The 12417-nt window shown below is 45.0% G+C and overlaps 1 protein-coding gene across 4 annotated transcripts; it reads left to right on the top strand.

Annotated features, from left to right (window-relative positions):
* Window positions 1–893: 893 nt before the first annotated feature.
* gjb8 (gap junction protein beta 8) lies at window positions 894–4207 on the top strand. Of its 4 annotated transcripts, none has more exons than XM_085999157.1 (2): window positions 894–1043; window positions 2649–4207. In XM_085999157.1, exon 2 carries the CDS (start codon window positions 2668–2670, stop codon window positions 3451–3453), a length of 786 nt encoding a protein of 261 aa, XP_085855283.1. In that variant the 5' UTR covers window positions 894–1043; window positions 2649–2667; the 3' UTR covers window positions 3454–4207. The 4 variants fall into 4 exon arrangements, with proteins under 4 accessions (XP_085855283.1, XP_085855282.1, XP_085855286.1 ...); XM_085999156.1 differs by having other exon boundaries at window positions 895–1076; XM_085999160.1 differs by lacking the exon at window positions 894–1043 and adding an exon at window positions 1946–2042.
* Window positions 4208–12417: the final 8210 nt, after the last annotated feature.

Below are 12417 nucleotides of genomic sequence, written 5' to 3'. Positions count from 1 at the left end.
GGTCGAAACCCTTCTACAGAACTGAGAGAAAAGGCAGGAAATGAAAGAGATTAAAAGGCAGTTTGGGGGCTGGGAAATGGGGGAGGGGATGAAAGAAGAGACATTAAGAGATATTCAAGGTGAGACGAGATGGTAATAGGACAGGTAAAGAAACAAACAATGGCTCTAGATGAAGTGTGAAATGTGCTGGCAGAGTGAAAGACAGCTGCCATGTGGGAGAGAGAAAAAAGGAAAAGGCACAAACCAAAAGTGTGGATAAAAAATATAAAAATATAATAGGGGCCGAGGTTATGATCTGAAATTGTTGAACTCGATATTGAGTCCGGAAGGCTGTAAAGTGCCTAATTGGAAGAGGAGGTGCTGTTCCTCGAGTTTACGCTGAGCTTCCGTGGAACAATGCAAGAGCCCGAGTACGGTGAGGTCTGAGTGGGAATGGAGCGGTGAATTGAAATGACAGGCGACCGGAAGCTCGGGGTCACCCTTATGGGCTGAACAGAGGTGTTCCGCAAAGCGGTCACCCAATCTGCGTTTGGTCTCCCCAATGTAGAGGAGACCACATCGTGAGCAACGAATACAGAATACTAGATTGCAAGAAGTACAAGTAAATATTATAATTTATTTGTTGATTTGTTTTTCTGTTGCTGTCTTGGGCATATTTATTTTGACCTATTGTTAATGTATTATATTCATGGTGCCTGACAAGGGCACTTGCCATATTGATTTATGTTTCCGTTTGGTGACCCTGAGGCAGGGTCACCCTTATTGGTCCATCAAAATAGGCCTAACCAGATTGTTTTTTGACTGGTGCAGCCTCCAGTTTCCTTGATCAGCAGATTTCTTGCAATGTGTGCGAGTGTCTCAGCCCGCCCTATAAAAGCTCACTCTCTTGTATTCTTTCTTTTAGCAGTACCATTGCGTCACTCAGGTGAGTCGCTGTAAAAAGGCTCAGGTAGCAGGGGCTGTTCACCGGGGGAGGAGGAGGAGGAGGAAGAAGAGGAGCAAGCAGGCATCGGAATCAATTAAAAGTTTTACAGCAGGATTCGGTAATTGGACGCTTATCTTTCGGCCGGAAACCGGTGAGATATTTCGCTGAAAAAGTTTAGTAATAACTGCATTTAAAGAGAGTAAGGTGCACCAGGCTCTGGTACACTTGGTGGAGACCTGCACCTCCTTTTGAAACCGCTTTAAGTGGCTGAAAAAAATGTCTGCCTGAAATCTTGGGCTGAGATTTAACAAATTCATAATCGTTTCTTGGAATGAATTAGTTATATGGCGCTAGTTTCCATCTGTTTCCATCTGCATCTAAGTGGCGAATCATAATTTCAGCTGAATTTTCTTAATGTTCACTGTTACTGAAAATCAAATGGATTCTAAAGTACGGGAATGACTAATCGATTATTGCTCATGTGGCTTTCGCAAGGAACTTTCCGAGGATGGCGCTTAGGGCTGGTTCCTGTTTTTTTTTAATTTCAGTTCTATTTAAAAACTTCTCTAAATTGAGATTTCCAAATCCGTGAGTGACCAAAGATTTTTCTCAACCACTTCGAAACTTGTTTGGGTTGTTTATTCTTGGTTTACACTGGACCCTTGCTCTGGGTAAGGCGACTTGTATGTAGCGGAGTGTTTATTCCGCTTCGTTTCCAATTAACTGCCGAAAATTGGCCCATTAACAAGTTAATGTTGATTCTAAACTCATTAGAGGGGTTACTTCTAAATGGGAGAACAAATCGCTGATTTGTTCCCTGAACTTGTGGGCAGTTAGTCGAGGTACTAACATTTACAAATCAAAGCTCCACCAGGAAATCTGGCAATTCTGACGGCCGGAAGAGTTGAAGATTTGGGTTCCTGATCAAAATGTTAGCACAGACCTGGAGTTTAGGACTATTGTGCAAATAGTTGGTCTGTTTGTTTCTCTGAACAATGGGTCTGTCTAAACTTGAGCACCGTAGACTTTGACCTGAACGGATTGTGTGGTTTTTCTCTACTTGTGCAGCGTGTATCAAACGTTTACAATCGAGGTCGATGAAACCGATTTGTGTTCAGTAAGTGCTTCGACATTAGTCTTTCTGGACGTGACAAATAGCTAAACACGGAGAGGAATCTCACGTGGTTTGGGCTGTGTACTCTGTCCCGCTCTTCAGACTGTTCATTAACCCACACACCTTGGAATGTGCCTTGCTGGGGACAAGCTGTCCGCCTTCCACCTACCTATAAATGCCTGAACGGCTGCATTTGAAAATATGTTGCGCAGTCTTTTACAGATTGGCTTATCTTTGAATGCATTCGATTGTATAATTCCACCTGGAGATATTCGCAGATAATTAGTTGCTCGCTCTCATTATAACATTAAGGCCACCGATCTCCTACACACCGCTCATTTATCTACCTTCAGTGTGGTTGGTTAGGATTTCCACCCTCGGTTAGTGGCAAGATCTCTTGGTGCTAACAGGTAAAGGGCGTGCTCTGCGAGTGAATGTGTGTGTGTGGTTGGGGGGGGTGGTGCGGCATTTGCAATAAGTAATTCCTGCACACTGAAATCCAATTCGAGTTGCACGCAAACCCTGAATATTCCTAACTACCTTTCATCGCGTGATTTAGTTCTGCTTCAACTTCAGTTTCATAAAATAACACTGGTTTCTTTCTTCCAGGTCTGCCTGAAGCCGGAAGATGAACTGGGGCCAACTGCATCTTATCCTGGGAGGCGTCAACAAGCACTCCACCAGCATCGGGAAAATCTGGCTCTCTGTGATCTTCGTTTTCCGAATCATGATTCTTGTGGTGGCGGCGGAAAGTGTTTGGGGCGATGAGCAGTCCGACTTCGTCTGTAACACTTTGCAGCCCGGCTGTAAGAACGTGTGCTACGACCACTTCTTCCCCATGTCTCACATCAGGCTTTGGTGCCTGCAGCTCATCTTCATCTCCACCCCGGCCCTTCTGGTCTCTCTGCACGTCACCTACAAGCAGCACGAAGTGAAGAAGTCCTTGGAGAAACGGCAGGGCTTATTGAAGAGGGAGGAGATCGAGGCTTTGAGGACACAGAAAATGCGGATCGTGGGTGCTTTCTGGTGGACATATGTCATCAGCATCTTCTTTCGAATCGTCTTTGAAACGATTTTCACCTACATGTTGTATTTCCTGTACGGCGGCTTCCAGATGGCCCGCCTGGTCAAGTGCGATGCCTGGCCCTGCCCCAACACCGTGGACTGTTTCATTTCCCGACCCACTGAGAAGACGGTCTTCACCATTTTCATGATCGTAGTCTCTGGGATCTGCGTGCTCTTAAACGTGGCCGAATTGCTCTATTTGATTGGGAAGGCTTGCATGAGGCAATGCTGTGGGAGGCAACACCACGTCTCCAGGAGCAGAGAGAATCGACAGAACGAAATGAATGAACTTTTGTCCGTTGATGCCAAACACCAGAAAGCGGCCTTGGAGCTGAACAAAACTTCTTGAGTGCGTTGGCTAAACTCGTCTTGGTCAGAGTGTCATCCGATTGTGACAACGTGAATGTGGAAAAAGCTGCACAACACCTGGGTGACTGCCACTTTTAGTTTAATATCGCCCCTTCTGTTAGAGCCTGGTTTTAATTTCCAGCCTGCACATGCCGTTTTAAATACCAGTTCCTCCAAGCGCACAGCTTGCACTAACTTGACCACATTCACCAATGTTGTATTCACCAGCTTCAATGTGCTGCATTCTAGCGATATTCAAGGTATTTTAATGCGCATGATCATTGAAGCTGAGAGCCACTCTGTTGCCGGATTTTTCTCGCCCTCGTGTCTGACTGCCAGTGGATTAACTCTAACCAATCCATCTCCGAAGCCACATGTTAGTTGATTTGTCGTTTATGGTTGGATTAAGTGTTCAATAGAAAGTGTCGTATGTTAGTCATTGTCCAACTTTTTGGACAAATGTAAGAAGTCACACAACACCAGGTTATAGTCAAACAGCTTTATTTGAAATCGCAAGCTTTCGGAGCGCTGCTCCTTCAAGTGAAGTGATTTCAAATAAAGCTGTTGAACTATAACCTGGCGTTGTGACTTCTTACATTTATCCACCCCAGTCCAACTCCGGCATCTCCACACCATGGCAACTTTTTGGAGCGACGGGTCTTCGGCCGTGACCACTAGGTGGCGCGCTATGAATTCGCAAATTTCTCGGGTTTTTATTTTTGTGTATAAATGAGCAATAAAACTGTTTTCACGTGTTACGTTGTACCTTTTCACCAAACTTCAAGCTTAAACTAAATTTCCAGGTACTGCAGGGAGAAATTGGTCTGAGTGTTGTCGTTGTCTTAAACTTCTTACACCCCCCCCCCCCCCTGAAAAAACCCTGAGCTAGATGGCCATAATCTTTTAATGGTTTTAGTTGAGGGTTAAATGTGGCACAGGAAGAACTTTCCTGAGGGTTAAATGTTGACCAGGACACTGGCAGAGCACTTCTAAGTGTCATGGGATCTTTTCCATCTTTTAAGGACTGGTGGTGGGGGTCCTCCATTAACACCTCCACAACAGATGGCACTTTCAATAGTGCAGCACTCCTCACTACTTCATTCAAGTGTTAGCCTTGTACTCTGTCCAGATTGAGCCCACAACGTGTGTGCTACTGAGTCCAGGTTGGAGCAATGGTTGGAGCCATGGTCTCCTTACTCCTTGTATTCTAACTTCATATAACCTACAGTTTAGAAACTTGGTTTCTATTGGACTAGTTTCTAACTGTCTTTGGTTTGTTTGCTTAAGTTGAGGTAGTGTAATAGATGTTGCCACACTGTTACTTGCCACTGACCTAGATGTTAACTCTGCTTGGTTATATTTTGCATTACTTGTTTTTATTTCAAGTTCCACACTTAGTAGTAGCAATTCCCAATCAACTCTGGTTGTTCATATTTCTTGGCATAATTTGCTCTGAAGGTAGTGGTCTTATTCTAGTGTAATATCCTCTATCTGCTTGTGCTGGAAATGCAGCTTATTCCCAGAAAAGTAGCATGCTTCTAACCTAGAAGCAACTAGTGTAGTGCATTGTACTGAGTGCACTTATCTGCAGGTATATTTGATCTCTAGTGTGAGCAAGGTCACATTTATTGCCCTGAAAAGATGGTGGACCTTGAATGACAACACTACAGAAGGTGTTTTCAGTCCCTTGAGCCTGTTCTGCCATGCCATTAGATCAGGCTGATCTGGATCTTAACTCCATCTACCTGCCTTGGTTCCATAACCCTTAATACCCTTGCCTAACAAATCTTAGCACTCAGTTTTGACATTCAACTGACCTAGCCTCAACAGTTTTTAGGGGAGAGGGGAAAAGTTTCAGATTTCCACTAGTGCTTTCTGACTCTACTCCTGAACAGTCTAGCTCTAATTTTAAGGCAATGCCCTCCCACCAGAGGAAATGGGCTCAGTCCTTGTGGTTCTAGTGGCTTCACAATGGTAAGGAATTCCAGAATTTTGACCTGATGAAGGAACAGCCATGTATGCCCAAATTTGGATGGTGAGCTTTGCTGATGACTGGTGTTCCCATTGAAATTGCAGCTCTTGTCCTATATGGTGGCAAGATGTTGCCAAAGTATTTCTTTATAAATTATACATGCTGCAGTCACTATTTGGAGTGTTGCTCAAACTGACTGCTCTCCTGGATGGTGTTGCAGCGACAGAGTATCCATCACCTACTAGCCTTGCTAGTAGTGTGGTGAGGCTGAGGGGGTCGGAGGTAAATTACTTCAGAGTACCTAGCCTCAAATCTGTTCTTGTAGCTGGTATTGATGTGGCTGCCATAGTTAAGCCTATGGTCAATGGTGACCCTTAGGCTGTTGGTGGGGGACTTGGCAATACTGTTAGTGGAAATGACAGATGGGTTCTTACCTAGCACTTAAGTGGCAGGTAACATTTTATTTGCATCACTTGTCATGAGCCTGCTGTAGTGACATGGGCTCTTTGGCTACACTACTCACTAGGTAACTAACTTAATGTATAGGCAGGGGGAAAGCTTCACTATAGCCTACATGCTAGTTATATTAAACAGGCTGCTGGAAACACACAATGAACAGACAAGCTAATGTTTCTGGCACTTTTTGCTTTGGTCCATATTCATTAACTTTTTTGATAGATGTGGCTTAATCTAATTGCCCAATATTTTCTGTTTACCAGTTTAGTCCATGTAGGTACTTTGCACCAAGCTCCTGCACTTTACTGCACCGACAAGGCCCTAAACTACCGGAGGTTCTGGATCTGGCATATAACCAAATCTGTTCTTGCTCCTGTCTAATTTGGGGGGGTGGTGGTTAAGCAAGATCTCACTATTTTGAAATTGCAATTGTTCATTTATATAGATACAGCCAGGTTACTACTCAATATGCATTCTAGCTCCCTCACTGATAACCAGATTTGTGCTGGTAAACTGCTGTACTCCAGTAATAGCAAATGCTACACTTCAATTCCTTCTAGAAGTGATGTTTAAATATTTTGGGTGACCATGCTAGCCGCTTTGATTACCATTGCTAAGGCTGCACCTTCATGAGATGCTGTAGAATAGCAGACCTCAATTACACTGCATGCTGGGTACTTGTCTTATTGCAGAAGAGCAGGCAGGAGCAGCATTATTATTGGGTGAAGGCCGATGGGCGCATTGTAGTAGTTAAAAGTACCTTTTCTAATGGGCCACATGCCTTTCTTTCAGACTCCATTCTGGACTGGCATAGACATGTAAACCCAATGGGTTTAAACCTACTGATGGAGGATGGGATCTTGTACTGCTTGATTTGTGTTTTGGGGTTTCATTTTGAGACCAGATGCTTTCTATTATCACTCTGCCCCATGCCTTGCTTTCCATGGACAAACTGCTCATCACAAACTTCTTGCACATCAGCAAAGTAGGAAATCAATTAGTTCCTAGGGGGAAAATTGACTCTGAATTCATCTCTATTGCAAGATGTGGAGCTTGGTTTTTTGTTAACTAGTGATGGTGCTGTTGAGGAATTACCATATCCAGTTGCTCACATGGGTATCTAATTTTGGAAGTGTTTGAGCTGGTTGTCATTTCTACACTTCACTACTCTATCTGTTGAATGTTCAGATGACAGGCTATTGTATTGCCAGCTTGCTTTATTGTGAGACCCATTGAATAAGGAATGTGCAAAAGGAAAGAATTTGCATTGAGTGACTTTTGCCGCCTCTGGACATCCCAAAGCACTTTACAGGGAATGTTGCAGCAAAACCTACCAATTGGCACCAAGGTCCCACACACAGCAGTGAGTTACCTGAATCTTTAATGTTTGCCATAGTCAACCGACAGTATGTGGGAGTCGGTAGCAAGGCCAGCAGTTACTGTACATCCCTAATTGCCCTTGAAGGTGGTGGTGAGCCACCTTGAACTGCTGTAATGTGCAGGTACTCCCACAGTGCTGTTGGGAATTCCAGAATTTAGACCCAGCAATATCCAGATGGTGTGTGACTTGGAGGTGGTGGTGGTCCCATGCGCTTGCTGCCTTTGTCCTGCTAGGTGGTGGTGGTGGTCACAGGTTTGGGAGCTGCTGTTGAAGCAGCCTTGGCAAGTTGCTGTAATGCATCTTGTAGATGGTACAATTGGTGGATGGGGTGCATCATATTGTGGTGTTGGCATTGCCCTCATACAGGCAAGTGAGTCACACTACTGACTCCACTTAGATAGTGGCAAAGCTTGGGAGTCAGGTAAGTCACTTGCCACAGAATTCCCAGCCTCTGAACTACCTGGTTCTGATCAATGGTGTTGACCCCTCTCACTATGTTGATGGTGGGATTCAACAAGGGTAAGAACATAAATGGGAATAGGCCATAAGATTCCTACTGTTCAACACTCTCTCTCATGGCTGATCTTTGACCACAACTTCCCTTTTCCCTCCTTGTCCCTTTATCATTCCTATAAGCTGCATAGCTCTCTGCTGGTCCCACAGCCCAGGACTGGCTTTAGTGGTAAGCTTCATGCATGTACAAAACTGTGATGGGGCCATATCCAAAAAAGAAACCTTGCCCCATAATTCCTTGATTCCAAAAATCTATTGACCTCTGCCTTTTACTTGACAACTGAGCATCCACAGCCCTCTGTGTAAAGAATTCCAAAGATTCACAAGCCTGAATGAAGAAATATTTCCATCTTGTCCTAAATGGCCACCCCTTAGCCTGAGTCTATGCCCTAGTTCTAGACCTCTGCTAAACCACCCCACTGAATCTACCCTGCTAAGCCCCCTCAATCTTGTGCTTCAATGAGATCTTTCCTTCCTCTGGCACTAGTATAGGCTCAGTCTCCTCCATTGGACAACCCCCTCATCCCAGGAATCAATCCAGTGGAGCTTCATAGTACCCCATCAAAAGCATATGTCCTTCCTTGAGTAAGGACACCAAAACATATACTACTCTAGGGGTGGTCTCAGTGCAACTCTACAATTGCAGTAAGACTTCCTTACTCTTTGCTCCAACCCCCTTGTAATCAAGGGCAACTTACCATTTGCTTTCCTAATTGCTTGCTGTGCCTTCAAGTTAAATTTCTGTGATCTGAACAGCATTTAATGGTTTCCTCACCATTTACAATATTCTATTCTTGCTACCAAAGTGCATAAATAACCATGCATTCCTCCATTATTACTCATCTACCTCCTCCTGCTCACTGTCTATAGCCCTTTGCAAGCTTTGTCCTCCTCACAGCTTACTTACCCACCTAGCTTTGTATCAACAGCCAGCTTGGATACATCACACTCTGTCCCTTCATCTAAGGCATTTATGTAGAATGTAAATAGCTCCTTGATGCCAAGGGCAGTCACACGCACCTCTCTGGAATTCAGCTCTTTTGTCCATGTTTGGACCAAGGCTGTAATGAAGTCTGGAGCAGAGTGGTCCTTGCAGAGCCCAATTGGTGAGCAAGTGCCACTTGAGAGCACTGTCAATGACCCCTTCCATCACTTTGTTGATTGAGAGTAGGCTTATGGGGTGGTAATGGACCTGATTGGATTGGTCCTGTTTTTTGTGGACAGGACATACCTGGGCAATTTTCTAGTCAGGCAGTTAGGTTTGGCACCATATTGACCAAGACATTAGGAAGAACTCTCCTGCTCGTCAACATAGTGCTATGGAATTTTACATCCACCAGAGGGCAGATGTGACCTTTTGTTTAAACATCTCATCTGAAAGACAGCAACTCCTTCACTGGAGCATCAGTACTTGAATGTAGGTGCTGAACTTAACCTCCAGATAGTTAACTTCTAATGAAATATGATTGCCAGTATCTGCTTTCTCCTAACTTTAAAGTTACAAGAGGCCCAATCTACCTGTGGATGAATATCTATTATTGAAATTGAACATTTTCAGGCCCTGATCTCAAACAAAAGAAACAATTGGCTAATTGCAGTGCTGCTTACTGGCAAAGACTGAGACGCAGAAGCCGTTGGATACAGTGCTCAAAATGTCATCAATGGAATATGGCCCACAAGTTGAAGGGGAAAAAGTATTGAACGCAAGGCACCAGCATAATCCTAGCTCTCCTTTAGCATTGCCCTGATTTCAAAATCTGCAATTACATATTAAGTGCCTGATGGCACAAGTCACCATCTGCTCTTTGACAGCAATTAAGTGAATACAAGGTCTGTACCCTCCCTCCAGATAGCCTAAATTTGAAGCGCTGCCAGACTACCTACTGCTCAGATCTAGTTCCATGTCCAACAGCCACCTCTGCATGATATTGCATCTATCAATGTAAAAGTGGCAATATAAATAGATCCAAAATGTCTTTGACCAAGTGTATATTGTAGTTTTTGTGTGGTTGGTAACTGATAGCAAAGTTGTTTTGTATGTGAATGAGATGCAATTTCCTCCAGTTAAGCATTGGGAAGCAGCAATAGTCTTTAGCCCCCACCACAGTGTCTGTTCCCTTGCCATTCTCCTCCCCAACCACTGCCTCAGATTGAATTGGGGCGTTTGTAACCTTGGCATCCTAATGGACACTAGTTGAGCTTCCAATCCGATAGGCACTCCATTGTAAGTCTGCCTACTTACACTTCCCAACGTTGCCTAGTTTTAGAAAAATCACAAACATTCTTTATAAACATTCCATATCCATGTACGGTACCTGGTCGATGGATACTTAATACAGACAGCAATTCTGACCATCTTTTAATTTGATCATTTCTTTACATTTTCTGCAGGAAGAAAGGAGAACAGTGCAACAATAGCCCAAACAGCACGAGAAAGTCAGATTGCTCCAGGCTTATGAAACTGTTGTATGAGGAAATTGCATCTCATCTAAGACAACTAGTCATAAAACAGAAGCAACGGAGTGGTTGAGACAGGTGGTGGGAGAGATAGAACTGAGTATTGTTAGCATACATGTGGAAGCTGCCCCCATGTATTTGGATAATGTTGCCAGGAACAGCACCTAGAGGAGGAAGAACAAGGATCGGTCCATGGCGACTCCAGAAGTAACAGTACAGGGATGGGAAAATAAGCCATTTCTGCTCTGATTTGCTGAGAGTGGGACCAAGCAAGGGCAGTTTCACTGAGCTGGACATTGGAGGCGAGGTGTTGGTGTGGTTGACTGTCAAAAACTGCAGAGATAGAAGAATGATCGTGTACCATGGTCACATTCAATCTGCTTTTTAAAAGATTGGAGAAATGCACAAGAAGGAACATGTGAGATTGCAGTATCCAGTTCCTAAAGTTAAGTTAAATTAAAAATGGAAAATGCTGTAAATACTCAGCAGGTCAGGCAACATCTGTGAAGAGAGAAACAGTTAATATTTCAGGTTGTTGATCTTTCGTCAGAACAGGCAAGTTGGAGATAACCAGTTTTAAGCAAGTACAGAGACGGAAGTGGGGGAAGGATTGAACAAAAGGGAAGATCTCTGATCGCGTTGCAGGCAGGAGTGATTAAATGACAAAAGGGATGATGGTGCAAGCAAAAGGGAGTAGTAGCGGGACAAAAAGAAATAAAAGTTAATTTCCTCCAATTAGACATTGGGAAGACTGAAGCAATAGCCACAATCTGTTCCTTTGACACTGTACTTGCTTAATACCTGTTGCATCTCTAACTTTTGCCATGCTCCACAACCTTGCCATCATGAGGGCACAGACCTTGCCACCAGGCATCTGGCGACCAGCGGAGGAAGAGGAAGTTGAAGAGGAGGAGACAACCGTGATCAACTCATCCACCTGCGGTACGAGTGAACACAACCCCAATTCCCCCATTCCTTGCCTTCCCTCTGTTACTGACCATCACAACGTCCTCTTGGTTACAATGCTGAAATAGCAGCCACCACAAAAGAAACATTTCAATTCAACTTTCTCCATCAATCCTTCCAATATTACATAAAAAGTCAACAAATCACCCTTGTGCATTCCCTTAGTGCCTGTCTGCAGTGTGTCAGTGCCTGTCCTACTGCTCCTACGAAGTGCTACCCAAGTGCCTGCAGCATAGCTGGTGGAAGGCTGCTGACATTCACTGTGGGAGACTGTGGATGGCCTTGCAGGACGACCTCGAGCATCTCTGGGCCTAGAAGGCCCGGCTGCGGACTGCACCACCTTGGCATAGGCAGCAGCAGTCTGGGCTGCCAGGCAACGGCAAAGGTGGAGTGGCAGTGGTGGGTGGACGAATGCTATCATCCTGAGAGAGGACAGCAGGTTCGTCCTCCACGGAGCCACTGCCACTCCCCCGGGGTGATGTCTCAGCATTCCTAGCCCAGAGGACATTGCTGGAATGCTGTGCCACCTTACAAGCCGATTTCCACATTGATAAACCCACAATGGCAGCAGTCTGAGCTTTGCGTGGCAGCAAGCTTAGCCTGCATAACTTCAGTCTGAGCTTCCATTGCAGCACTCAGATGTAGGGTGGCTTCTGCTTGTGCTGCAATGGAAGCTGAGACATTGGCCATCAGATGCTGCATGATAGTGGGGTCCACAAGTGTGCTAATGGATCGGCCCACCCCTTCCATGCTGGAAAGGATGGGCTCCAAGCTCTGCGCAAAGCCCCGTGCAAGGCTGGATAAGGGGGAAGTGGGATGTGAGATGGAGGATAATGTATGACAGTGCCGGCATCTTGTACTCTTTTAGCCCCGCCGATGACCGTGGGCTCAGTCATGCCCCTCCAAAGAATGTCCAGCACCGTCTCCTCCATGTGGGTGAGGTGATGCGGGTGAGGTGATGCAGGCGAGCATGTCCCGAGAAAGGGAAGAATGTCAGTATGTGTGGTGCAATGTGTTTTGGTGATATAGCTGACAGTGTGTGCACGCTATGAGATGTGGATGTGAGGGTGCAGCAGTGGTGAGGGTGAGATGGAGCATGTGAATGTGAGGTGTGAGTTGTGATTGATAGTGATTGTTGGTAGGTGAGTGATGGGGGTGTGGTGCATTGAGCAGCGTGTGAGGCTGGTGGTGCAGATGGTGGGATATGGCATTTGAAGATG

The sequence above is a fragment of the Somniosus microcephalus genome, chromosome 10 (assembly GCF_052327205.1).
Source record: "Somniosus microcephalus isolate GS21.2 chromosome 10, FLI_Smic_1.0, whole genome shotgun sequence".
In the NCBI taxonomy this organism is placed as follows: domain Eukaryota; kingdom Metazoa; phylum Chordata; class Chondrichthyes; order Squaliformes; family Somniosidae; genus Somniosus; species Somniosus microcephalus.
This window is presented reverse-complemented; position numbering and strand designations above follow the sequence as displayed.

What these genes read in the sequence shown, in the direction of transcription:
- gjb8 (XM_085999157.1), top strand. Translation starts at nt 2,668, where the DNA reads ATGAACTGGGGCCAACTGCATCTTATCCTGGGAGGCGTCAACAAGCAC.